The sequence below is a fragment of the Diospyros lotus genome, chromosome 2 (assembly GCF_014633365.1).
Source record: "Diospyros lotus cultivar Yz01 chromosome 2, ASM1463336v1, whole genome shotgun sequence".
In the NCBI taxonomy this organism is placed as follows: Eukaryota; Viridiplantae; Streptophyta; class Magnoliopsida; order Ericales; family Ebenaceae; genus Diospyros; species Diospyros lotus.
Genome location: NC_068339.1, coordinates 45,268,684 through 45,294,237, shown reverse-complemented (window position 1 = coordinate 45,294,237; position 25,554 = coordinate 45,268,684). Strand labels below are relative to the sequence as shown.

The following is a 25,554-nucleotide window of genomic DNA, read 5'->3' as shown; positions in this document are numbered from 1 at the left end:
ATCAAATGATCATGATGATAAGGTTGCAATACAATAATTCTCAGACTTGGTGCCATGTCAATTTAGTGCTAGACTCTAATGGTTAACTGGTCATTTAGTTAAATGTCCAAATCAGTGTATTAATGTGTGTTTCAGGAATGATGGAATTATGAAAAGTTTTGATATAATGCTCTTGGTTTTAACTAGGAAGGAGAAAATTGATACCTCAATCAAACGTCACTGTGTTGGTCTTGGAGTAAGAGGTTCATAAGGCTTGGAAATAAATAAAAAGATGCTACGTTGAGACAAGTGACGCTGAATTAGCCACAGGTGGGACAAATGAATAAACACTTGGATATATTAAAAAAGGCCCCTATTGAAGATGAAATGCACGAGACACGATTAAAAAGGTTCGATCATTTGAGAAGAAGACCAATAGAATCATCTATGAGAAGAGTGGATGGAATGAAACAAGTTTTTAGCAAAAGAGGTAGAGGAAGATCAAGGAAAATTTGGTTGGGAGACTCTAAGATATGACATCATTTATAAAGATCTTACAAAAGATATGATCATAAATAAAAATGATTGGCAAGCTAAAATTCATATAGCCAATCCCAACTAGTAGGATTAAGGCTTAATATATTGTTGATGTTGTAGATTGCTTAAGAGTTAATATGGGAACTAACTGGTACAACACAATAAAATACCAAATTATTTAATTATTTGTAAACCTGAAATATAAAATCACAGATTAAATCTAGTTGACCCTAAAGTTGAAAACAATGGCCCTTGATCTTGCTCCTTTCCTATTCACTAGGTCCAAATGTCAAAACATTGAGAGAGATATGTCCAATGACAGGTCAAAAGGACATATAAAGCACATGTCAAGAAGGCAGTAATGTGCAAAAGCTATCAACATTGGTTAATAAACCAACATCCCCAATCCAAATCATGATGGAAACATATAGGTCATAAGCAAGCAATATGACTAAGATACTTACGGCAATCGCATTGGCAGCGAGCCCTGCTCGTTCTCTGGGATCCTGGTGGTAGTACTTCCAAAAATAGAGAATTGTGGCATAATACCACATCAATGGAAATACAAATCCAAGCAAAAAACTGCAAAGCAAGATATATGCTTATATTAGAGAGAGAGAGAGAGAGAGAGAGAGAGACTAGGTGACGGTGTACTCACGAGAACCATCCAATTCCACAGCCACAGCATGGAAGGGGTTTGTCAAACTTTCCCAATTGGTTGTCTTCCGCATCCCTTGTCAGCACATAGTTGCCATTCTGATGCTCCTTGACATCTGCTAAGAGCCCTGTGTTCATCAAACGCATCAATCACCAAGCCAGGAGTGCCAGTTAATAGAAATTGCATTCTCCTACTCACTTAGATGGTAATGATAAATCCTATTATTTTATAAAACGTGCAACTAATTAGCAAAAAAATAAAAATACAAACAAAAACATGCAACTATTCCAAATGTATGTTCAGCAATTACAGCATATCCACCCCATTACTTTTGGCCTAAACAAGTAGAAGGATTAAGAGGCACTTAATTCAACCCATGATTACTTTTCATATCAGGTTATTTTTTAGTTGGCACTAACCTTTGAGGCTTAGCAGAATTTTAAAAGTGTTTTGCAATTATTATGGTTAGATTCACGAGCAATGGGCTCAAGTTGTGAAAATGCATGTTTGTAAAAGCAAAGGTAAGGATACATACAAAAAAAAAAAATCACAGAATCCAGTAAAGGCTGACTCTTACACAGTAGGCAGCCTTGTACGTTGGGGACACCATTTTAATAAAATTACAGAATCCAGTAAGCTTCTTTATACTAGTAGCTGTTTCGGCTAAAACATGCTAAAAAAAAATGCAAGGGCATACTATAACTTAATCTCATCTACGGTTCTGCATATTTGTTCTGAAAACCTTGAAGGTAATGGAAGGATTCACATACTTTGAGATATGAAATTTCTTTCCAAGAAGCATTGCTTGTAAAGAAAAATCATTAATTTAGAAAATCTAGAAGAGTGATCCAGCAAAGATTTTTAGAAATAACAGATGGCAGCAATATGCTTTAGTTTCCAAAGTTCAACAAATTGCAAAAGACAAGACATTACCAAAAAGGAGTCCCCCCCCCTTCTTCCCCCCGCTATAATCTTGCATTTGACAAGATTGTCAAAAGAATACTTCAAAATAACAAGAAGAAGAGCATGCCAAGGATCAGCACAAGCATGCGAAAAACAAACCAACCACTGTTTAAGTGTTCCACAATCACTCATACAGAACCATAAATTTGGCTTTTTCCGTTCCACACCATCCTAACAGAGCATTTCAACATAGATCTATATAAGCCCATAAGCAGAACTTCCACTCAAAAGTTTTGCGTTCAACACTAGCCAAATGCCAAAAAACAAAATGGGCTGTATATTAAATTGAATGCATTTATGATGCAGAGGAATACAATATAATCAACACTCGTATTAACAAAATATCATTGCAAGTGGCTAGCAAGTATAAAGATAACATCCAATGAGTCTTTAAGATATTAGTACTGTAGATATGCAGTTGGTATTAGCCTCTAAAAAATGGTGCAGAGGATATAATAATATCAAAGCAACTTCAGTACTTTGATCCATGTATCTGAAAAAGGAGGAGTTAGGCAGGTGGTGCTGTGAGCTCCTCTGTATCCCTTGAAGCGCCTGACACATGTAATTCAAAAGATAATTATAGCAATTCTCATAAATATAATAGCATTATATTGGTAAGAGGATGATATGTCCAACTCAAGAAAAACCAAAAAAAATAAATGAAAACAAATTTACATTATTACATTTATGACAAACTTTCATGTAGCCTGAGATAAAGAGCCAGTAAAACAAGGGCAGAATTAGGGCTAAAAATAGTACAAGATCAAAACTGGAACATTCATATGGAATTTAGGGTTTAAGAAAACCTCAAAACATTGATTTAGAATAATACAGGGCTATTTAGTTACATAAACCATCTCCTAATTGTCTACTTAATCTCCAATTTTCCTTTTCCATATAAAACTTGGAAATTAATTCAGTTGTTAAATATGAATAATTATTTTCTTACCTTGAAAACTGAAAAAATTCTGCCAAATAGTTAGAGAAAACATGTTTTCACTTGTTTATCAAACCCAATTTCTTTTACATAGTCCTTTGGTTCTCAATTTCAATAACCCAATTTTGGTTTCAGTTTCAAGCTTCTCGCTGGCAACAACACACACACACATAGATGGAGATATATATATATATATAGGGAGAGAGAGAGAGAGAGAGAATTCAGTATTTATTGTAATGGGTCCTTTAACGTTCATTTCACAGAAGTGAAGTCCATGTACTATCCAAAATGTGGGGTGCACATGTATTTTAATGAAGCCTCAGAGGCACCCGAGCATAATTCACCTTATTATAAAAATGTTGTGACTTGACTTTGTGATAAGTATTATTAGGAAACCTTTCTCACCTCAAGTGCACAAGTACAAAATCTCCCTCCTCAAATTCCTTTCCTCAACAATATCGATTATCAACTGAAGAATGAGCCTCATTAATGTTCTTTAAAGTTGCTCTAACCTCTTCGTGGACTTGCCAAATATGTTCAACAAAAGCTTTGTTGTCATCACCTTACCTTCTTGTGGTAAAGGCACGGAGTCAAGCACATGTTTACGGTTTAACCCAAATGTAGCTTTGAATGGAGTCTTTTCAATTCTCCTATTCACCAAATTATTTTAAGCAAATTCAGCTTGTGGTATCACAAATTCCTACATCTTCACATTATTTCCAACAATACATCTTAGCGTGTTTCCCAAACTATGGTTGATTGCATTTGTTTGTGGATGACAGGTGCTGGAATATTTAAGCTGAGTTCCCAGTTTCCTTCACAAAGTTCTCCAAAAGTTCCCCATGAATTTTACATCTTTATCAGAAACCACAGTATTTGGAACTCCATGCAATCTCATCACTTCTTTGAAAACATCTTAGATGAAAGTGTCCAACATCCATAGCACTACATCACAGAAAGCTTCATCATCCAAGCTATCACTGATGATGAATTTGACCAAGCAGTGATGAGCCACCAGTATCTCATTCCTTCTTTAAGGTACCACATCTTTTGAAACGACATTCTCCATGCTCCCTCCATCAACAAACAATCACACTCTTTACCACCATAAAGAACAAATGTGTGGAACTGCTACACCAAATCCATTCTTCCTCTTCTTTGGTTGTTGGCATCAATCTTTGAATCATCAATGACTCCCCTTGCATTTCATAGACATCAAGTTTTCATTCTCATTCTCATCATTATAATCACCATAACATAAATAGGTTTTATCACCTCTTCTACTTCTTCAAACTCTTCACCCTTTGAGTTATGCCTCTTGCTCACTACAAGTAAAACATCCAATTTGCAAGCTACAACCAATTTCAGGAACACTAGAACTAGAGCTAATATGGCCCCTATAACACAATTCTTTCCCTATAGCTAAGTTTAGAGAGTGTGTGCATGCGGGCACGTGTGTGCTCCGCAATTGGATAACCAAAGTCATCAGGTCGTGGGTAACTAGTTATCTAAAGCCATGAGGTTAGTAAGGTTTTTCAGTTTTTTCTGATGCAAAACTGATTTCTGTTTCATTTGATTTATTTAGTGGATTGTTGTGGACGTAGGCATTTAGGCCAAACCACGTTTAATTTTCTGTCATTTTTCTCTTGATTTCTGTGTGTGGTTTGCGCCATCTGATCCTAACACACTACACATAAAAGATGAATTTCTCACTCTCACAACCATTATAGTCAGCTGGGCTTGCTGGTTTTGTGTGAAATTCTTAGCAAATTTTTGCAATTTCTTGGACTGTTTTGCTTCTCCCTTGCTTTAACCTGGATAACCATCAAGAAACCCAATCTGTAGGGCTCAGCAAGCTCAATACTAATAATAATTTTGTTTTTGGAAGGTTTTGGCTAAAATCTAAATTATGGATCTTTTGGCAATTTCTTGGACTGTTTTGCCATATTTGCCACAAATCGGCAAAACAATGAAGGAAACCCCTTCTATGAGGCTCGGGGCTGAGAGAAACTCTCCAACTTTCTCCTTTCCAGAAATTTCAGCAAAACAAAGTGATTCCTCCAATTTCTCAACTAACCAAGCAAAAAGAAACTCCAAACCATGAACATTAAACATACACACGCATGATTTTACCTGGAAATCACCCAAGCTCACTCTCTTAACAAAATTTCAGCAAGAAACAGGGTTCCTCTTTGATTTTTTACCCAAATAAGAAATATACACCACAAATTTGTGAAGGGTTCTTCACAAATTTGTGAAGTGAATTCAAGGAGAATTCACACATGCAGCAAGTTTCCCCAAAAGCTCTCAAGAAACCCTCGACTGTGTGTTTGCAAAGGTGAGAAACGAAAATGCTCGCATATGGGAATATAACATTTGCAAGAATTCATTTTTTGGGAAATTACATATTTGAGTGCAATTTTCTGCAAATATCACTTTAGCCCCCTTCAAACCCTGTTTTATTCAATTAAGACCTTTTTAAAATTTGTGTTTAATACACTTTGCAAAACTCATTTGCTGCTTATATCTTTTTTTCCAATTATCTCTTATTTAATTTCTTTTGAATCCCCACACAACTGTTAAGATACCTCATATGCCCCAGCACTTAATTGCTATTGAGGGTTCATTACCAAATATTTCCAAGCTCAGTATCGCTGAATAAACTCTAAACATGGCTAAATTACCTCCTTAACTCATTACCTATTTCTCATCGGTCGTTTTCTCACTCACCATCTCTCTCAGAACCAGCCGGGGTGTTACAATGCACTAAGACCTGCCTCACATTTTGGAGAAGATAAATAAATGGAAGCACAGTACAGATGAAGGACGTATACTGTTGCCAACTGTTTAGCTAGGTCAAAAGGAGTAGAATCTAAGTAAAAGTTATTAAATCAACTAAAATGTTGTGCAATACTTGAATCATGATAGTGACTGATGCCCTGTGAGAAGCCAATTGGCCTTCATTATTGTCAAGAATGATGACCCATGCACAAACAGACACAGCCACCCACCAACTCGGTAACCAAATTTACACTTTCTGGAAATACAAGTTCACTGTCAAAAAGACATACAATATTGAGTTCTGGAGTTTTTCCAATACCAAGGGAATTGGCTTTGTCTTTCCTTTGGTTGTTGATAAATAATGGGATAGAATTGGTTATTGCATGGTAAAAGTAACATGAGAATCAGAACCTTTTAGGAAGTACTAAATTTTAAGCTCCATATTTTCATGGCACAATGCTTCCCTACAAGATACCAAAAAGATATTAAAGTAATAAAGTATACTTCATTATCTGGGGAAATAAAATTCATACAGAAATTCATTAGGCTGACTTCAAGTGATTCGTTTAAATTAGACAAAAAATGAACAACAGTTAACTTACGACAAAAATTATTGTTGAAATTCCCAACGATGGAACTTCAACAAACTCAACTGCATTTCCTCCTCTCCCTTCTGCCCTCTCCTCTACAACTCAAACCATAAATCAGAGTCATATTTGGCTTAACTAGGCAAACCATAAATTTGTTATAAACTGCTTCAATCAAAAATTGACTTCTCACATACAAGGTAGTCAAGGGCGAAAGGCACCGTTAAGGTGCTATGATGTTCATATTGCCTGAGGCACTAGGTGCCCAAAAAAGCGCTTTCCCAAGAGAAGCGAGGCACAAAATTAATAATAAATATATTTAATATAAAAAAGGCAATCAAATAATGCATATAATATAAAACATCTAAAACATCTCCTAAATACAAATTCATTTAATATTTTTCAAGCAAAGACATAAAATGTAGCAGCAGATCGATGAGGTTGAGTTTGCTTTTCTCTTCTTGATTTCTCATTTTTCCTCTTCCTAATAGATTATCCGGGACATTCGCATGCCTTCTCTGATTTTCAGAGATAATGATCTTTTATGTTCATTTTTTTTTTTTCCTATTTCTTCCTTTGTTACAGCCCAGGTGAGTGCCTGAGCGCCTCAACGCCTCTGACAAGGTGCTAGCCTAGGCGGCACCTGAGTAAAGAAGCCTTGCCTGGCAGTATGTAAGGTGCCTCCCTGGCACTTTGTGTCACCCAAGCACCTCTCTCGCCTTTGACTACACTACTTGCGTATAAAGGAAAAATCATCCTCCCTCAACTATATTAACAAAACTACTGCAGAAAGTACTGACCAATATAAGATTGCAAAATAAGAAAATATGAAAAAATGATATTTCTACTAATCTAATAAATTAAAGCCACGAATAAAGTGCAAGCTGCATTAGTTGGTTCAGATTCCCATACTACAATTATACATTTACATCAAGTAATCATAAGCCTCATGGTGTGTTTGTGTGATTGGGATTAGTCAGGAACAGTACAATGGCTACATTCAATAATATGGTATATGATCATTAGCTCCTGATGTGGAAAACAGAAAGAAATAACAATATAAGCTATCACTATAAACAATAATCTGGAAGTTTGCATGTCTGACCAATTCCTTATGGGGCTTTAACAAATAATGAATTAAAATTCAACCATTATGATTTGAAACAATAACTTATTCAGCTTGTTTGTGGTCAATTATTCTGGGAGGCAGAAGAAAGCCCTGGCAGTGATGACTCTCTTGCTCTTGACATTAAAAAAGTGAGAAAAAGATCTCATCCGAACTTACATTCTCAGAGGGCCCTAAAATGCAGCTGACAAATAGTTAACAACCTAAAATTAAAAATGACCATGAAGGAAGAAGCTTACATACAGAAAATATAACTTCCTCGTATCTGTTTGAAAAGAAATCGATAAGGGGACAGCAGCAAGGTGCTATTTTTTTATAATTTATCAACATTCAAGCTGCCAAAAAGGGTTAGATACTGAAATTTAAAGAACTGGAGCAAAACCCTTTACATTAAAATTTATTGTCTATTTTTTCATAGGTAAAAGACACAAAAACTTATTAAGAAGCTCAAGGAAAAGGAAATACAATCATTTAAAGATCTAAAATTTACAATGTAATTTTTTTAACAAAATTAGAGTATCTTGTGATGATCATCTGCTTGAGCCAGCATTGATAGGAAACCTAAAACTACATGCCTTGGAAGTAAAGAAATGGATCAAAGATGTATACTGAAAGAGTAAAGTTGAAGTTGCGATTATCTTCACTCGATCTAATTTTTCTATAACCTTTAAACTTGTAAACAGCTCCTCAAACACCCAATCCAGAATTCAGATCAAAATCAACAGTTTATGAAAAAAAAAAAAAAAAACATCATTTACAGAACGCAACTAAAAGCATTCAATAAGACCCTTGCAAGCAGCAAACACGTACAAAAAACCAAAAACCACACCGTACATATAGAGACAAGAGGGTAGAACAGTGCTAAGGAACACAGCTTTAACCGAAACCCACATATTTATGACCCAGTAATCACTTAATTCAAACAATAATGGCTCAATCTCTAACAAGTAATCCAAATCAAGCTTCCTAAAACAACGCTTTCAGTCAATATACCCAACATAAGAGGAAAAGTATAAAATATCCGAAAAGGCGGATAGGGGAAGAAAGAGAGCTTGCCTCCTCTGCAGCGCCAAGGGAAGGAGCCGAAGGAAGGCGAAAAGCAGCTTCTACAGAGAAGAAGCGCTGCTCCACACACACTCGCGAAACGCACTTCCGTCACACCATCGCCGTAGCTTGGAGCGCCGAGAACGGAGGAGGGATAATCAATAAACCGTCTCCTTTTCATCTCTCCCCGTTATAATCTTATTATTACTCATAATTTTTTTTTATAATAATTGTATGTCTATTTTAAATTTTTACGTGAATTATAGTTACTTTATGGGTAGTCTTGGAAAATGGTGAATGTTACTTGAAATTTCATAATAGCTTATGTGGCATGTAAAATATATACTAATAAAAAATATTGCACAAACTTAAGAATCACACACATATGCTGATACCACTAGAGCCTTTAAACCAACAATAGAGATAGAATCGATACTGAAATAAACACAAAAATTGAAAGTAAAGGATATGAGAGATTTTATCGTAATTCACTCAAAAAGGGCTACGTTCATGTTGAACTCTGGTGAGAAGAGCTCACTGCACTATATAAGAAATAAATATTACACCCTAAAAAGAAAACTCACAACAACACTCTGTACAGTACTGATTTGATAACCAAAATCACTAATACGGATTAGGATATAAACTATCAAACCAGAAAGAAAAACATACAAACAAAGCCATGTACAGGGCTTTACAAAATCATAAACAAGGGAAGCCACAAGGCTACCTCAAAGGAAGGCTCTCGAAAAACTTACCTTCCTTTCTTTTTTCTCTCTCTTTGATCCTCGGTCTTACCCATTTTTTACTGTCAATGGCAAAATGGGGTATATCGTCTATCACTTCAAATCCCGATGGAGAGATAAATAGCTGCATTGGATGGCTAGGATAGGTCATCATAAAGTAAGATGGAGGACTGAGATCAAGTCGTGCAACACAATATTTCTTAGCACGGAAGGATTAATCAGGCGCCATTTGGATGCATGAATGGTTGCCACGTGGCCATCCATCGAGCGCCAAAAGGTAGCCCGAGGTTGCCAACGTGACCCTCCAACTCTTTGCATGAAACGGCATCGTTTTGATGCTTCACTTATAATAACAAAAAATAAACAAATAAACTAATAGAGATCGACAATCTGGTGGTTGAGATCAATTTCACTAACTTATCTCATATTATTTGTAAATCAACATTTTTATAGCCACCACTTATTATCATCATCTCGTGTTGTTTTATCTTTGCTATCAATTATTATTTTTCTTTTTAAGTATCATCGTCATTAACGATTTTTATGACTTTTTGATTCCCTTTAAATTGACCATTTTTCTTTTTCTTTTTTTCTTCTCCCATTTCCTTCTCAACTCTACTTTAAAAATGGTAATTAATCATCACCAATTGACCATCTCCAACTCTCCACCCTCATCATTTATCTTTGCATGACTATCCGTTATTGTTCTATTTTGTTTTTGATTTCCATTCCTTCATTATTCTCCAATATTTTTCTTGCCTCCAAAGTCGCACCATTACACCCACCACTTTTCCTTTGTCTCTATCTCATAAACTCAAATTTTATGATTCCTCTTATTCATTTAGTGGCTCAATCACTCAATTTATCTAACCACTTAGGACAAAGGGAGGGGACACCACCCTTAATTTTTGGCCCGCGAAACTTGATGCCCACTCCCATGACACGGTTCAGCCACCTTTCTCCATCAGTGTTGGCTTCCAACACCATAGCCAAATTATCCATTGTTTGGCTCTTGCTTCATGCTCTACTGTACACCACCCCAAAGCATAAGGTTTTCCAATTATTATTCTTGTTTTATTATGAATTTGATTATCTGACCAACATTTGACATAACGTTTACCATATGCTTTAACGTTATGTTGTATGAAAACAGCTTATAAGAGTCGTTTTATGTTTTCGAAATGTTTCTCATTCTCGTTTTAGACTCTATTTATACTTATTTTTTAGAAGAATGTTTATTTTTCGCGTATTCGTTTCGTATCAAAAATATTTCTCATTTTCGTTTCCGTACAATCTAGATTTAACGTAACTTTTTTTTAATAATAATTTATTTATTTAAAAGTTATAATAATCAACAAAGATTAAATCTCATCTTTAATGGTTGTGATCTACTTTATATTTAAAATTAAAATAAATTTGTTAGTAAAAATAGCCTAACAAGTGATTTTTTTTATGCATAGACTTTTCTTTGCGTAGATAGATGGAATTATAATTAAAGGCGTAGGAAGCAACCAAATGTTTTGAAAAAATGAAAATAACTATAGATTCAAAAATTTATGAATAAGTCAATATTTTGAAGTGTCGTTGAATCCATGAGTAGACAAGAGACAATCTAGTAAATTGAAACATTTTGGAAGCCAGAGAAAAATAAAGCAAAAGTGATTTCCGTAATAGCGGCGAACGATACGAGAATAACATAAACCGTAAATGCAGGATTGTGACATTTTTTAAAATATTTTGTCAATAAATCTATCAACATTTATAAAAATGTCGTTACTCAGTAATAAATGTTAAAATTATTCATGATATTTAAAAGTATTAAAAATAATTTATAACACCAACATTTTCCCTCATATTAAAAATAATTTTATCTAATATAAAATAAAATATATATAATTAATATAAACTCACATAATAAAAATCTAACAAAAGTACCTAAATACCGGTTTCTTCTCTTCACTCATATTTGCCTCCTTTTATCTCCCTGATTTCTGAAAAGAAATATAATTAAAAGAAAATATATGTTTAGGTTAGAATTAAAATTTATAAATATATATGTATTAAATAAAAATTTACATATGCATATAAATTAGGCATATAATAAAAATATAAATTATACAATTAAAGATTAGATATATAGTTTTCTAGTTAAAATATAGTTATGTATTTTAAAAATAAAATTTTAATATATTTAAAAAATAATAATGTTGTGATTACGATCAGGGACAGAGCTAGTCTAAACCCAGTGAGACCTTGGCTGGCCACTCATTGAGACTTACACTGATATAAAATTTTTAACAGACTCTCACTCATATTAAGTTGAATTTTTATTTAAATTAAATTATTTTAGTTATAAAAAAAATTAATTGATTAATTAAAATTATAAATTCTGATAATTCAATTTTAAGTCCTTACAAAAGAACTATCATAAGGTATTAAATAAATTATGTCAATTTTTAAAATATTTATATTATTATATTATTTTTTATTTTTTTTAATAAATTTCACCCTCACTGAAATTTTTTCTCGATTCTGTCGTTCTACGATTAGACTCAAACAAGAGAGTTCCAAGGGCCTCTGACTCTCCTCCTGTGCTAGAAGTAATGGACTCTCCAAGCAAATAATCAAAAGCACTATATATTAAGAAAGAGAGATCGAGTAGCAAGTAATTGATTTTTGGCACTATACAATGCCAAATACGTATTATATAATACAAAAACTTGACGAACAGCAAAAGAAAATAATACAAGGAAATTGTTTTAGCAGCCTCTTTGCAGTTCTGAAACACATGCCAAGCTCAACACAAGGAAATTGCCCATGAAACTAGGCAAGAAAGTTCACAAGATTTATCTTCCACAGGAAAGAAGAAATTCAAAATCTAACCATGGATTGCCAATGAAGTTTGGCAGGCTGATTTTTGCCCATCCTGGAATTAAGACAACCAGCATTCTTTACCAAAAAATTCATCCAGTAGTTCATGTCGGAAGTGAGTTCTGAGCGCTTAAACTACAAAAGCACAAGCCCAAGTTCTGATGGTCTCAAAACATGGTTTATTCGATAGTTGTAGAGGTAATAGTGGAGTTTCCCATCACCTGGTCCAAATTTCAGCTCCTTCAAAAAAGACTCATTCTGCATAACATCCAGTGCATTGAAGACATCATAATGCTTCTGTTTTGCTATAATAAGAGCATCATTCATAAGCTGGAGCAGTGGAGTCTTTGTAGACACATTATAGTAGGAATAAGCAGCCTTCAAAGTTGAGTAATTTTGGTTCCCAAGGATAGAAGATGGAAGAGTGTAAAAACTGCAGAAATCAGTGATCTCATGAGTCTCTGGGCTTTCAACCAGGTAGCTATCAACAACATTCTCCTTTGGAAGAAGCCAGTGCTCTACATCATTTTCATCAAAATAAGGCGCAACAAGAAACTGACTTAAGTAATTCCTCAGCAAACGTGTAACCGCAGGAACATCATGGAGCTCCATCTTTCTAAATCCCAGGGTAGAAGTCGAATCTGGTAACTTGTACAGCTTTATTGTTCGACTCATAGTCATCCTTGGACCCAGCCTAGAAAATCCAACATCAATAAGCTTCTTTGGATTTAATGATCTATGCCAATATTGACAAGTTGATACGGGCGTAGGAAGGACCACGCCAGCAGTATAAGCAGCTTGCCAAATATTTTCCAGATGAACCCTCCTAGTCACCTCTTTAATCATGACTGGAGCAAGCCGTTTTGATCTGAGCTTCTTATGAACACACAGGAAATTAACCTCAGCCATGATAACAACGGTATCACGGACCCGGATTCTTGCAGGAATCCCAGTTATAAAGGCAACTAACTTTTTGGAGCTCTTAACTCTAACTCCAACGTGCCAGCTCCTAAAAAAACCAGGAGGGCAAAGAGCCCATCTCAGGAATTCTTTTGAATAGTTAAACCTAAACATGTTCTCATCATCCTCAACATAGTTATTCGTTAGGAGGTTATAAACCTCGGCGCACATCTCTTCAGAATCCATGTCACAAGTTATCCATTCATAGAGATTAGGAAGATTATAGGGTTCTTTTTTCACTTCAGACAAGGGTGTTGGAGCTTCAATCGGTCCTTCCAGCAAACTCGTGTCCCCAAGATCCTTGAATTGCCCAACAGGCTGGGTTTCCCAAAACTTATGCCTTTTCGCCAGAGAGAGCGACTCTTGCACCTTCCGAGCTAATGAATCAATCGAAATATCACTCTCAGAGTGTAAATCCCCATCAGGATTTTGGGTATGGCTTTTGGCCTGCGAATCAGAAGTTGAATTGTTATCTGCCATTTCCAATTACTTTGGTGCACTGGTCTGGAAGACAGTATCATACAAGCTATTAGGAATGATAAAACAGTAAGAAGACACAGTGAAAAAGAAACTGAATATAGTGTAAATGTTACAGGTTATTTTTTGCCCGTGTCTTGGCAGTCAAATTAAGAAAGATCTCTATTTGTTGAGCTAGAGAAGTACAGTCAAAACTTGCAGCTTCAAACCAAAGAAGACATAAACAGAATGTATTTAATGCGTATAGTATAAATCTGTCAAAAAATCTTAACGTCAACAGATAGAAATCAGCACAACTAATAGCCAAAAGATAAAGACATTAAGGGGAGAGCTTTCCAGAACAATTTAACTGACTTCAGTCAGACAAAACAATATCGTGATATGCCCCAACTTAATATAAATAGTCACGTACGGGGTAGAATTGCATAATCATAACAAGTAACCAAATGGGTTCCAACAATCTGTAATGGATATTAACAACAAACAGATAAATAGGCATCTGGCAACTTAGGAGAATAATGATTAAGATAGAAGTCTTGGAAGAAACAGAAGCCCAAACAGACACGCGAATTGATGTTAACCATTTTGCCTCGTGATAAATTGTTTTAGGCCCAAATTTCAGTTTCATAGTGCTATTGCCAGGGAGTTTCAGGAACTATTGCTTTCTTTCTCTAGTCAATTATTCAACCAAGCTCAAAACAAAAAATAAATAACAAAACCCCAACACCCAACCCTTTTACTTCTAGCGGTCGTTTTAAAGATCAATAAGCTAAATTTTGTAACACATTGTGTAGTGATTGAACAAAGAAAAACTGGCAAAATTTAGGATAGAAAATGGGGCAAGAAAATAAAAGCATTAGATCAATTCAAAAGTTTTAAATCTAAGAGGAAAAGGCATATTGGTAGTTCTTTAGTGACTCCATTGCGGAGTCAGAAAATTCAATCAAGTAAGCTTTCAGATGCTAGAACAACCAAAAAAAATAACATAAAAGACCAGCAGCTGTCTGGTTCATCATTACCATTCTGCCCATAGAAAATTAATAAATAGCTCAGGATCAATACTAAAACATATTTACAATGTCCTCAAGTACAGTTTGAATCGCTGATCCAGATCACCGCAAACTCTTCGTGAATCAAGCAAAGAACGAGTGCAGATATAGAACTGAATGAAACTCTGTTCAGAAATCAACCTCAACGGAGAGAGATAAACATTTTGAAATTCCACCGTACCTGATTACCACCCGAGGAAGGCTGAATGCTGGTTGCAGAGGCTGGAGAAGCGGAAAAATACCAAGGCAGTCGACGAGTTTTGAGATACCGAAAACCCTAAAATCTCATCCATTTTATAGCCAGCGGCTATACTGAACCGCCCGGTAGAACTTGAACCACATGGTCTTCTTGTAATGGTCCGGTTCATTTGTAACACCCTGGCTATAAAATATCTCAGATAAGCGTTACAGATGAACCGGACCATTACAAGAAGACCATGTGGTTCAAGTTCAACCAGGCAGTTCAGTATAGCCGCTGGCTATAAAATGGATGAGATTTTAGGGTTTTCGGTATCTCAAAACGCTTTGGCTGCCTTGGTATTGTTCTGCTTCTCCGGCCGCCGCAACCAGCATTCAGCCTTCCACAGGTGGTGGTAATCAGGTACGATGGAATTTTGAAATGCTTAACATCAATTCGCGTGTATGGTCCATTGGCCTTTTTAGTTTGGGGCTTTTGTTTCTTCCAAGACTTGGATCTTAACCATTATTCTCCTAAGTTGCCAGATGCCTATTGTCAGAACCCTAAGGTGGACAGGGATTCAATTGTAATTAGCAGAAGAGGGGAGGTAAGGCTGTAATTAGCCTAACACATGTAATAAGTAACTGTTGTACCTAGCAATTATAGTTGTAGCCACTTGTACACATACGGTTCCAACGTGAGGCAGCCTATAAAAGGGGATTGGGCGCCTGAGGATGGGAATTATGAATGAATAGAACATAATTCTTTCCCTCCTATTCTCTCTCTCTCTCTCTCCTCAATTCAAATTCCTACAACTACTATAATTACCGAATTGCTTAAGTCTCAGATTTGAGACTTAACATTTTGGTATCAGAGTCAATCATCCTCAGTGACGAAGACGGAGATCGGATCGAGTCATCTGAGGTGAACTTGCAGTGAAGAAGCGATGGCAAAAGGAACTCATTTGAAGCAATTGGAGTCACGAATGGAGGCGCTAAAGTTTTGAATGAATCAGACACACGAGGCGCTCATTCAGGGAAGAGAGGATTAGATCACTTTGCAGGAGGAGATGGAACGCGAATTGGTGAAGCACCGCGAGATAATGGAGCAGTACAGACAAATTATTAATAGCATGTTCAACATGTTGTCCTCTCTACCCCAATTCAGGTGGCCGCATGAATTCCCGTTGCAATCATTCACAAATCCTAGCCACTCCATCCATGGAATCCCGCCACGACCCCAGGGATGGAGGATCTAATTGAACCATCTAAGGAGGGCACGGGAGTTCATGTAAGAGGAATTACTCCTCAAATTAATAGTCACACTCCAATGCCATGACTGGAGATTCCCATGTTCGCCGGATCCAAGCTTAAATGGTGGAACCGCAGGTGCGAGCAATTTTTTCAACTATACAATGTGGTAGAGGGGTAGAAGGTAACCATGGCAACGGCCTATCTCAATGATACAACCGATTCCTCATACCAAATATGGATTAAGACTAAAGAGATGGAGGTAGGGTGGAGTGAGTTAGCAGAGGAATTGTGTGAAAGATTCGGAGAGAAAGACATGTCTGACGTGATTGAAAAATTCAAAATGCTTAAACAAGTAGGGACAGTGATTGAATACTTAGATAAGTTTGAGGAGTTAAGAGCATTGATGTGAAATGCTCAGCCATCCTTAATTGAATAGTATTTTGTGTCAAATTTTGTGAGTGGCCTGGGGGGGGATCTCAGAACAATGGTAAAGATGATGATGCCTACCACGGAAAGGAAGGCCACAGAGAAGGCCAAATTGCAAGAGTTAACATTGAAGGCCATATTTGGGAAGCATAAGCTGTGGCCTAAGCCAAACTCCAATTCCCAACTGATTGTGAGGATGAATTTGAAAGGGATAAGTACGAGGGCTACATTTGGACCCCCTAGGACCAATACTAATGTGGCTGAGGGAACCACAATGGAGCAGAGAAGGGAATTGGGACTCTGCTATCAACGTGGTGATCATTACAGCCCCGGCCATCATGCAAGAGGCAATTGCTAAAAATGGAAGGAACAGAGGAAGAGAAAGAAGAGGAGGAATAAGAGGGTGTAGAGGAAGTCATTGATCCTATAGAGGAAGCAGAGGTTGAAGATGAAGGAGGGGAGGTCTCCTTCCATGCATTGAAAGGGTCCTGCAGGGAAGACCGTCAAGGTGAAGGGGCAGTCAGGAAAAAGGAGGTTGGTGGTTTTAATAAATAGCGGCAATACCCATAGCTTCTTAAATGAAGCCACTACCACTAATCTAAAGTGTAAGTTGATAGCCGCAACGCCCCTGTCAATTACAATGGCAAACGAAAATCAAATGTACAACCATTATAAATGTGCTGATTTTAAATGGTTCATGCAGGAATAAGAGTTTTAGATTGACCCAAGGGTCTTAGAGCTGGGAGGGGATGTGACATCATATTGGGGGTTGGGGGTTGATTGGATGAGGACGGTCAGCCCTCTAACATTTGATTTTAATAAGCTAGAGGTGACAATTGATATTGCAAGAGGGAAGTTAACACTAGTGGGGAGCCTAGAGGCAAAGGGAATGCAAGCTTATCTTGGGGAAAAAGCTACAAAAAATGTTGAAGAAGAGGAAAGTATAGACCTCCCAATTATTCTTCATCCAAGCAATAGAGGTGGAAGAAGAAGAGTGCAAGAAACGAGAAGAAGCAGGGGAAGAGGAGACAAAAGCAAAATTGCCCTGCGATGAGGTAACTAATCTAAATGCCCTAAATTTACTTTTGATTGAATTTAAGGATCTATTTGCTGAGCCTACTTCATTACCACCTACCTGAGTCTTAGACCACTCCATTCCCCTCAAACCTAACTCTGAACCAGTGAATATCAGACCCTACTGATATCCACCCCTACAAAATTCTGAAATTGAAAGGCAAGTCAAACAAATGCTAGCCTCTTCTATTATACAACCCAGCCAAAACCCCCTTGCCTCACCAGTCCTTTTGGTAAAAAAAAAAAAGAATGGTATCTAGAGGTTCTGTATAGACTGCCACCAATTAAACATCCTCATCATCAAAAACAAATTCTTGATTCCTATCATAAAGGATCTGATGGATGAACTACATGGAGCCACTATCTTTTCCAAGCTAGACTTGAGATCAGGGTACCATTAGATTAGAATGCACCCTAATGACATCCACAAAACAACCTTTTGTGCCCATCAGTGCCTATATGAATTCCTTGTGATGCCTTTCGGGTTGACTAATGCCCCTGCCACCTTTCAAGCCCTAATGAACTAATTATTTGCACCTTACCTAGGAAAGTTCATCCTAGTATTTTTTTATGACATACTCATATATTGCCCGAACCTGAAAGCACACCTAGCCCACCTGAGGACAATTTTTGAGATCCTTAAATCCAATCAATTGTATATCAAAATGTCCAAGTGCCTATTTGCCAAGAAGGGAGTGGAGTACATGGGGCACGTGATATCTAGAGAGGGGGTTAGCACTAATCCAAAGAAAATTTCAGCCAGGATAGAATGGCCAAGGCCCACAACCGTGAGGAAGTTAAGGGCCCTCCTTGGATTGATTGGGTATTATAGAAGATTTGTTTCCCATTATGGAATTATCAGCAAACCCCTAACAGGACTATTGAAGAAGGATAAATTTCAATGGGATTCAGAAGCAGAAGTGGCCTTCAACACCCTCAAGGAGGCAATGACCAGAACCCCAGTCCTTGCTCTACCAAATTTTTCAAAGACATTTGTAGTAGAAACGGATGCTTGTGAGGTAGGAGTAGATGCGGTGCTCATGCAAGAAGGCAGGCCACTGGCATACATTAGCCAAGCCTTAGCCCCTAGACACTTGGGACTAACTATGTATGATAAAGAGCTCCTAGCAGTGTTGGTGGCGGTGGACAGGTGGAGACACTATTTGGAGAGCAACTATTTCATTATCAAGACTGATCGCGAGAGCTTGAGGTACTTGTTACAACAAAGGGTGCATACCCAATTGCAGAGGAAAGAGGTGTCCAAACTATTGGGTTTGGACTACAAAATTCATTATAGACAAGGGAAGGAGAACAAAGTGATTGATGCACTCTCTAGAAGAGAAGGGGAAATCCGTTGCAATGCAATCACAACCATAGTGTCGGACTGGGTGAAGGAGATCACAAAAAGTTATGGGCAGACATAATGGATCAGGGAATTACAAGGGCAATTGGCTGTAGAACCTACTGGAAGCAAGGGGTATTCACTCTCTAACGGATTGATACGTTACACAGGCAGGATAGTGGTGGATAATGACTAGAAGTTAAAAGGAGAGAATCTTACAGTCCCTCCAGGTCACTTATTACAAAGTAAGTCAACTTTTCTTTTGGCCAGGGCTAAAGAAAGAGGTGGTGTCCTTTGTGTTAGCTTGTCCTGCTTGCCAGAGGTGCAAGCATGAGCATGTGGCACTCCTAGGATTACTCCAACCACTTGCCATTCCAAAGCAAGCTTGGGAAGGAATATCGATGGATTTTGTGGAGGGGCTACCCAAGTCATAAGGCAGGGATGTGATTTTGGTGACTATGGACCGCTTAACCAAATTTGCCTACTTTACAAGTCTGACTCATCCCTACACGACCCCACTAGATTGCTAGATAGTTCATGGACTCAGTAGCCAAGGTGCATGGGGTTCCAAAATCGATAGTGTCTGACAGAGATAAGATCTTCACCAGCAATTTTTGGCAAGAATTGTTTAAGGGGTAGGGAGTTGGGTTACACATGTCTATAGCCTATCACCCTTAAACGGAGAGAGTAAACAAATGCTTAGAGGCTTACTTACGGTGCATATGCTTTGCCAAACCTAAAAGTTGGTACCGATGGCTATCTATGGCACAATGGCAGTACAATACAAGTTATCACAATGCTCTAAAGAAATCCCCTTTCGAGGCACTATTCGGATATAAGGCCCCTATTTTACTAGCCCTGATGAATGCCCTCACAACTATGTTTGATGTGGAAGGAAGACTACCTACAACGACGTCAAAGGATGATACAATTGCTGAAGAAGGAGCTTACTACAACACAAAACAGAACGAAGCAAGTACCGGATAAGAGGAGAAGTGACAGGGAATTCAGTGTGGGAGACAAGGGGTACCTTAAAGTCAAGAGGTTTCTCTAGCATTCCTTTTCAACAACACTGGTTTCTAAATTGAGCCCCAAGTATTTTAGGCCATATATTGTTCTTGCTAGCGTGGACAAGGTAGCCTATTGGCTACAATTACCGAAGGGAACTCCCACTCATCTGGTGTTCCATGTGTCTTCGCTAAAGAAGGCAATAGAGCCTACGGCCTCTACGAGTCCAAACCTTCCTATAGCAGATGAAGACCGAGAGGTATTATGGAGCCCCAAGCCATTGTTGACATGAGGATTACTTATAAGGAAGCACTGCCAATGATCTTTTATGTTCATTATTTTCCTATTTTTTTCCTTTGTTACAGCCCAAGTGAGGGCCTCAACACCTCTGACAAGGCACTAGCCTAGGTGCCACCTGAGTAAAGAAGCCTTGCTTGGCAATATGTAAGGTGCCTCCCTGGCACCTTGTGTTGCCCGAGCACCTCTCTCTCCTTTGACTACACTACTTACATATAAAGGAAAAATCATCCTCCCTCAACTATATTAACAAAATTACTTCATAAAGTACTTGTCACGACCCCAGGGGTAGGAAGGGAAATATCTAATAAATGTCGTTGTATCTGTTAGCTAGGGGGTTGTACGAGGGCGAGAAGTAGCTTGGACAGTTACAACAAACTAACTCATTTGTTAGAGGAAGGCTATATGTGTAACTAAGAACAGGGAAAAAAGGTTATCAAATAATAGAAGAATTGCTCTCTCTCTCTCTCTCTCTCTCGTTCCTTTCCTATTTTGTTTGCAACCAACTTCCATAATTGTCCAAGGCCAATTCTTGGGTCTTGACATTTGTGGTATCAGAACCGACGATCCAACTGTGCGTGATCGACGGAGAGTAATTCGGAGAGGCCAATGTCAAAATTGGTTGGCAAAAATCTTACGAGGTGAACTAATGGCGGAGGGAACAAGGATGAAGCAACTAGAAAAGAGGATAGAGGCTATGGAGTTTGAGATCCCAAACTGAGGAAGTGATGGTTCAGACACAGGAGGATGTGGTGATTATGAAAGAGGCTTTACGGAGGGATACTGAGAAGAATCGGGAGATGTTGGAGCAATACGAGCAAAGGTTGAACAGCGTGCTTGGCATGCTATCGTCCCTACCCTAGTTTCGGCTATCACCGGAATTCCCTCCAAGGCAAAATTTTGATCCACTCTTGCTAGCACAGAGCAGCATGCCAACTCGAGGAGATCTAGAAGCGAAGGAATTTTCAACAATTCAAGAAATGCAAGTTCAGAATTCCCAATCCTTTTCTCATAACCACCCCACTATGCCAAGATTAGAAATTCCCATGTTTGAGGAAACGAGGCCTAGATGGTGGGTTAGAAGGTGTGATAGATTTTTTCAATTCTATAAGGTGTCAAATGAACATAAAGTCAATTTGGTGGCAACCTACTTAAATGATACGGCGGACTCTTGGTTCCAAGGGTGGATCCAAGATGAGAGCAATATTGGGGGGAATTTACGGAAGGATTGTGTGCACGATTCAATGAAAGGAATATGATAGATGTAATTGAGGAATTCAATAAACTAAAACAAGAGGGGTCAGTGGTAGAATATCAAGCTACATTCGAGGAGTTGAGGTCCATTGTTTGTACGGTTCAGTCGAGATTAACATAGCAGTACCTGATGTCCATTTTCACAAGTGGGTTGAGGGAGGAATTACGCTTAATGGTGAAAATGATGGTGCCCACTTCTGTGACGCAGGCAACTAAGAAAGCCAAGTTACAAGAATTAACATTGGAGGCTATTTTCAAGAAACATAAGATGCCTTTTTGGCCAAGGTTGGGGCTGGACAACAAGTCGAAGGAAATCATAAGGTCGTGTCTATGGGGTCTAATCAATTGGCAGCCAAGGGTTCGTATAACCCCAGTGGTCCTAAGAACCCCCTTATGGAGCAGAGGCGACAACTAGGCCTTTGTTACAAATGCAGGGATAAGTAAAACATTAGACACCAATGTAAGAGGCAATTGATGAACACGAAGGGATCAGGTGATGAAAAGGAAGAAGAAGAAATAGTGGATGAGGAAGAGGATGTTCAAGAGGAGTTGAAAAGAGATGAAGGAGGGGAAATATCCTTCCACGGATTAAAAGGGAGTCTTATGGGACAGATAATTAAGGTGAAGGGTCCTATAGGGAAAAAAAGGTTGATGGTGTTAATCGATAGTGGAAGCACCCACAACTTCCTTAGTAAATCTACTGCTACCAACTTGAAGTGTCCCTTGACATCAACCACCCCTTTATCGGTAACAATAGCTAATGGAAGCAAGAAGTAAAACCACTACAAATGCATGGGATTTAAATGGGTGATGCAGAAGCAGGAGTTCATGGCTGATTTTAGGGTCCTTGAGTTAGGCGGATGTGATATTGTCCTCGGGGTGGATTGGATGAGAATTGTTAGCCCTCTGACTTTCGATTGAATCATGCTAGATGTACAACCTTTTTGTACATCTTGGGTTAGGGGTATTATAACCAAAATATCTCGCGCCTCACGCGTCTCTATGCGCCTCATGAGGGATTTTTTTGTCATTGGTACACCTTTATGTAGCCCAAGGTGTACACAAAGGTGTACCAATAGCATTTTCCCTTTCGATTTTAACAAGCTAGAGGTCAGGGTGGAAATTGAGGGCAGAAGGCTAACCTTGTTGGGTAGCCTTGAGCAAGGAGAATGTAAGATGATTGGGGGAAGAAAGCTATAGAGAATGATGTTGACTAAAGGGGGCCAAATAGCACAGTTGTATTCCATACGAGCTTTGGCAATACTCAGTAGAGGGAAATGACAGTCGGAAGGAGGGATAACAGTCGACAACAAAATCCATTGAATCCCAGATCTCAAATAAGGTACAATTCTCAGAGAACTTGCACTTACTTTTGATAGAATTTAAGGACTTATTTGATGAACCACATTCTTTGCCACCCCAACGTCCATTAGATCATTCCATTCCCTTGAAGCCAAACTCGAGCCCCATTAACATCAGGGCTTACAAATATTCCCCTATTTAGAAATCTGAGATTGAAAAACAAGTTAAATCTATGTTGAGCACAGCCATAATCCAACCTAGCCAAAGTCCATATGCCTCTCCAGTCCTTCTTGTAAAAAAAAAGGACGGCACATGGAGATTTTGCATTGATTACTGACAACTTAATTCCAACACTGTCAAGAACAAGTTTCCCATACCATTAATAAAGGACTTATTGGATGAATTGTTTGGTGCTAAAATCTTTTCTAAGCTGGATCTTAGATCCAAATACCACCAAATCCGTATGACACCCCCACCAAGGGCTATATAAATTCACTGTTATGCCCTTTGGATTAACCAATGCCCCGACTACCTTTCAAGCATTGGTGAACCGCATCTTTCAACCCTACTTAAGGAAGTTCATCCTTGTTTTTTTCAATGACATCCTCATTTATAGCCTTGATTTCAAACAACATCTTTGTCACCTTCAAACCACATTTAAAGTCCTTAAATCTCATCAATTGTATGTCAAGTTCTCTAAATGTACTTTTGCTAAGAATGAAGTAGAGTATTTGGGACATATTATATCAGGGAAAGGAGTGCGGATTGTCCCCGGGAAGGTGGCTGCCATGGTGGAATGGCCTTGACCTATGGCTGTAAAGGAGCTAAGGGGATTCTTGGGGTTGACCAGGTATTACCGGAAATTTATCAGACATTATGGGTTGATTAATAAGCCCTTAACGGAGTTGTTAAAGAAGGATGCCTTCAAATGGAACCCTAGAGCTGAAGCAGCTTTCTTGGCATTAAAGCAGGCCATGAGTCAGGCTCCAGTGCTAGCCTTACCAGACTTCACCAAGCCTTTCATAGTTGAAACCAATGCCTGTGACAATGGGATAGGGGTTATCCTTATGCAAGAAGGGAGGCCCTTGGCATTCATCAATCAGGCTTTAGCCCAAAAACACTTGGGTCTAAGCGTTTATGATAAGGAGCTGCTGGCGGTATAGGGAGTAGTAGAGAGGTGGCGGCACTACTTGGAGGGAGGTCCGTTTGTGATTAAAATAGACCATGAAAGTCTCCATTTTTTGTCACAACAAAGATTACATATGCGGTCGCAAAGGAAGGGTATATCTAAACTAATGGGATTGGATTATACAATCCATTATCGGAAGGGAAAAGAAAATGCGGTTGTTGATGCAGTATCAAGAAGGGAGGAAAGGGGGAATTGTCAAGCTATTTCGGTTGCAGTTCCAGAATGGATTCAAGAGCTAGTTGCAAGTTATGAGAATACTGATTGGATATAGGAGAAGGTGGCCCAATTGTTAGTGCAGCCTGGGAATCCTGTGGGATACACACTTGTAAATGGGGCAATCCGTTACAAAGGTAGGCTAGTGATGGGAAATGACCAACCTCTGAAAGAACGAATTTTGAAGGCCCTCCACTATTCCCTGTGGGAGGTCATTCAGGAGTAAGGGTCACTTATCAAAAGGTGAAACAATTGTTCTTTTGGCTTGGGCAGAAGAAAGATGTGGTGCAGTTTGTGTTGACATGTGCCATATGTCAGCAATGCAAACAGGAGTAGATTCCTTACCCATTAGCAATCCCTAAGCAAGCATGGGAGGGTATCTCTATGGATTTCGTGGAAGGATTACCAAGATCGAAAGGGAAGGATGTGATCTTAGTAATAGTAGACCGTTTGACCAAATTTGACCATTTCATTAGTTTGACACATCCATTTACAGCCCAAGAGGTGGCCCGGGTATTCTTAGATTCAGTGGCTAAAATCCATGGGGTGCCTAAGTCAATTGTATCTGACCAGGATAAGGTTTTTACAAGTATTTTCTGACAGGAATTGTTCAAGAAAATGGGGATAGGATTGCATATGTCTATTGCATATCATCCCCAAACATATGGCCAAACGGAGAGGGTTAATTAGTGTGTGGAAGCATATCTGCGCTGCATGTGTTTTACTAAACCCCGAGGCTGGAACAAATGGTTAGAACTAGCACAATGGTGGTATAACTCCAGCTACCAAAGTGCCATTAAAAGGAGTCCATTTGAGGCTATGTTTGGTTACAAACCATCCCTCTTGCCGGCGATTTCAAGTCCAAATCCTACTATGGCTGCAGTAGGTCAATATTTACAGCAGAGATAGCAGATGCTGACCATTCTTAAGAGGGAGCTAGCCACTGCCCAAAACCCAATGAAGCAGATAGCAGACCGAAGAAGGAGTGACAGGTCATTTAAGGTGGGAGACCAAGTCTATCTTAAGGTCAGACGTTTTCTTCAGCATCCATATCCTCCTATTCCCGCTTCTAAGTTGAGTCCCAAGCATTTTGGGCCCTACTCGATTATGGACAAAGTGGGCAACGTTGCTTACAGGTTGCAACTTCCAGAGGGAGTGAACAACCACCCTGTTTTCCATGTCTTATTGCTCAAGCAAGCTAGGGAGCCAATGCCTAATGTGAGTCCAAATCTGCCACCAACAGCAGAGGAACTGGCAGAAGTGGTTGAACCCCAAGCTACTGTCGAGAAGAGAGTCATTTACC

The 25,554-nt window shown here is 38.4% G+C and overlaps 2 protein-coding genes across 2 annotated transcripts in view; both read right to left on the bottom strand.

Moving 5' to 3' along the window:
• LOC127794513 (60S ribosomal protein L18a-like protein) overlaps positions 1-25,554 on the bottom strand; it is a 29,326-nt gene that overhangs the window by 1,847 nt on the left and 1,925 nt on the right. The window contains exons 2-4 of the mRNA XM_052325673.1: positions 2,617-2,689; positions 1,175-1,301; positions 981-1,098 (exon numbers count right to left, since the gene is read on the bottom strand). Of these exons, the coding sequence (XP_052181633.1) occupies positions 981-1,098; positions 1,175-1,301; positions 2,617-2,626 (255 nt within the window). The 5' untranslated portion in view covers positions 2,627-2,689. The remainder of the gene's footprint in view (positions 1-980; positions 1,099-1,174; positions 1,302-2,616; positions 2,690-25,554) is intronic.
• LOC127794512 (glycylpeptide N-tetradecanoyltransferase 1-like) lies at positions 12,018-15,052 on the bottom strand. Its single transcript, XM_052325672.1, has 2 exons — positions 14,897-15,052; positions 12,018-13,693 (listed from the first exon to the last, which is right to left on the bottom strand). The coding sequence occupies exon 2, from the start codon at positions 13,667-13,669 to the stop codon at positions 12,365-12,367; it is 1,305 nt and encodes a 434-aa protein (XP_052181632.1). The 5' UTR covers positions 13,670-13,693; positions 14,897-15,052; the 3' UTR covers positions 12,018-12,364.

Coding starts and splice junctions, on each gene's coding strand:
- LOC127794512 (XM_052325672.1), bottom strand. CDS start 13,669: ATGGCAGATAACAATTCAACTTCTGATTCGCAGGCCAAAAGCCATACC.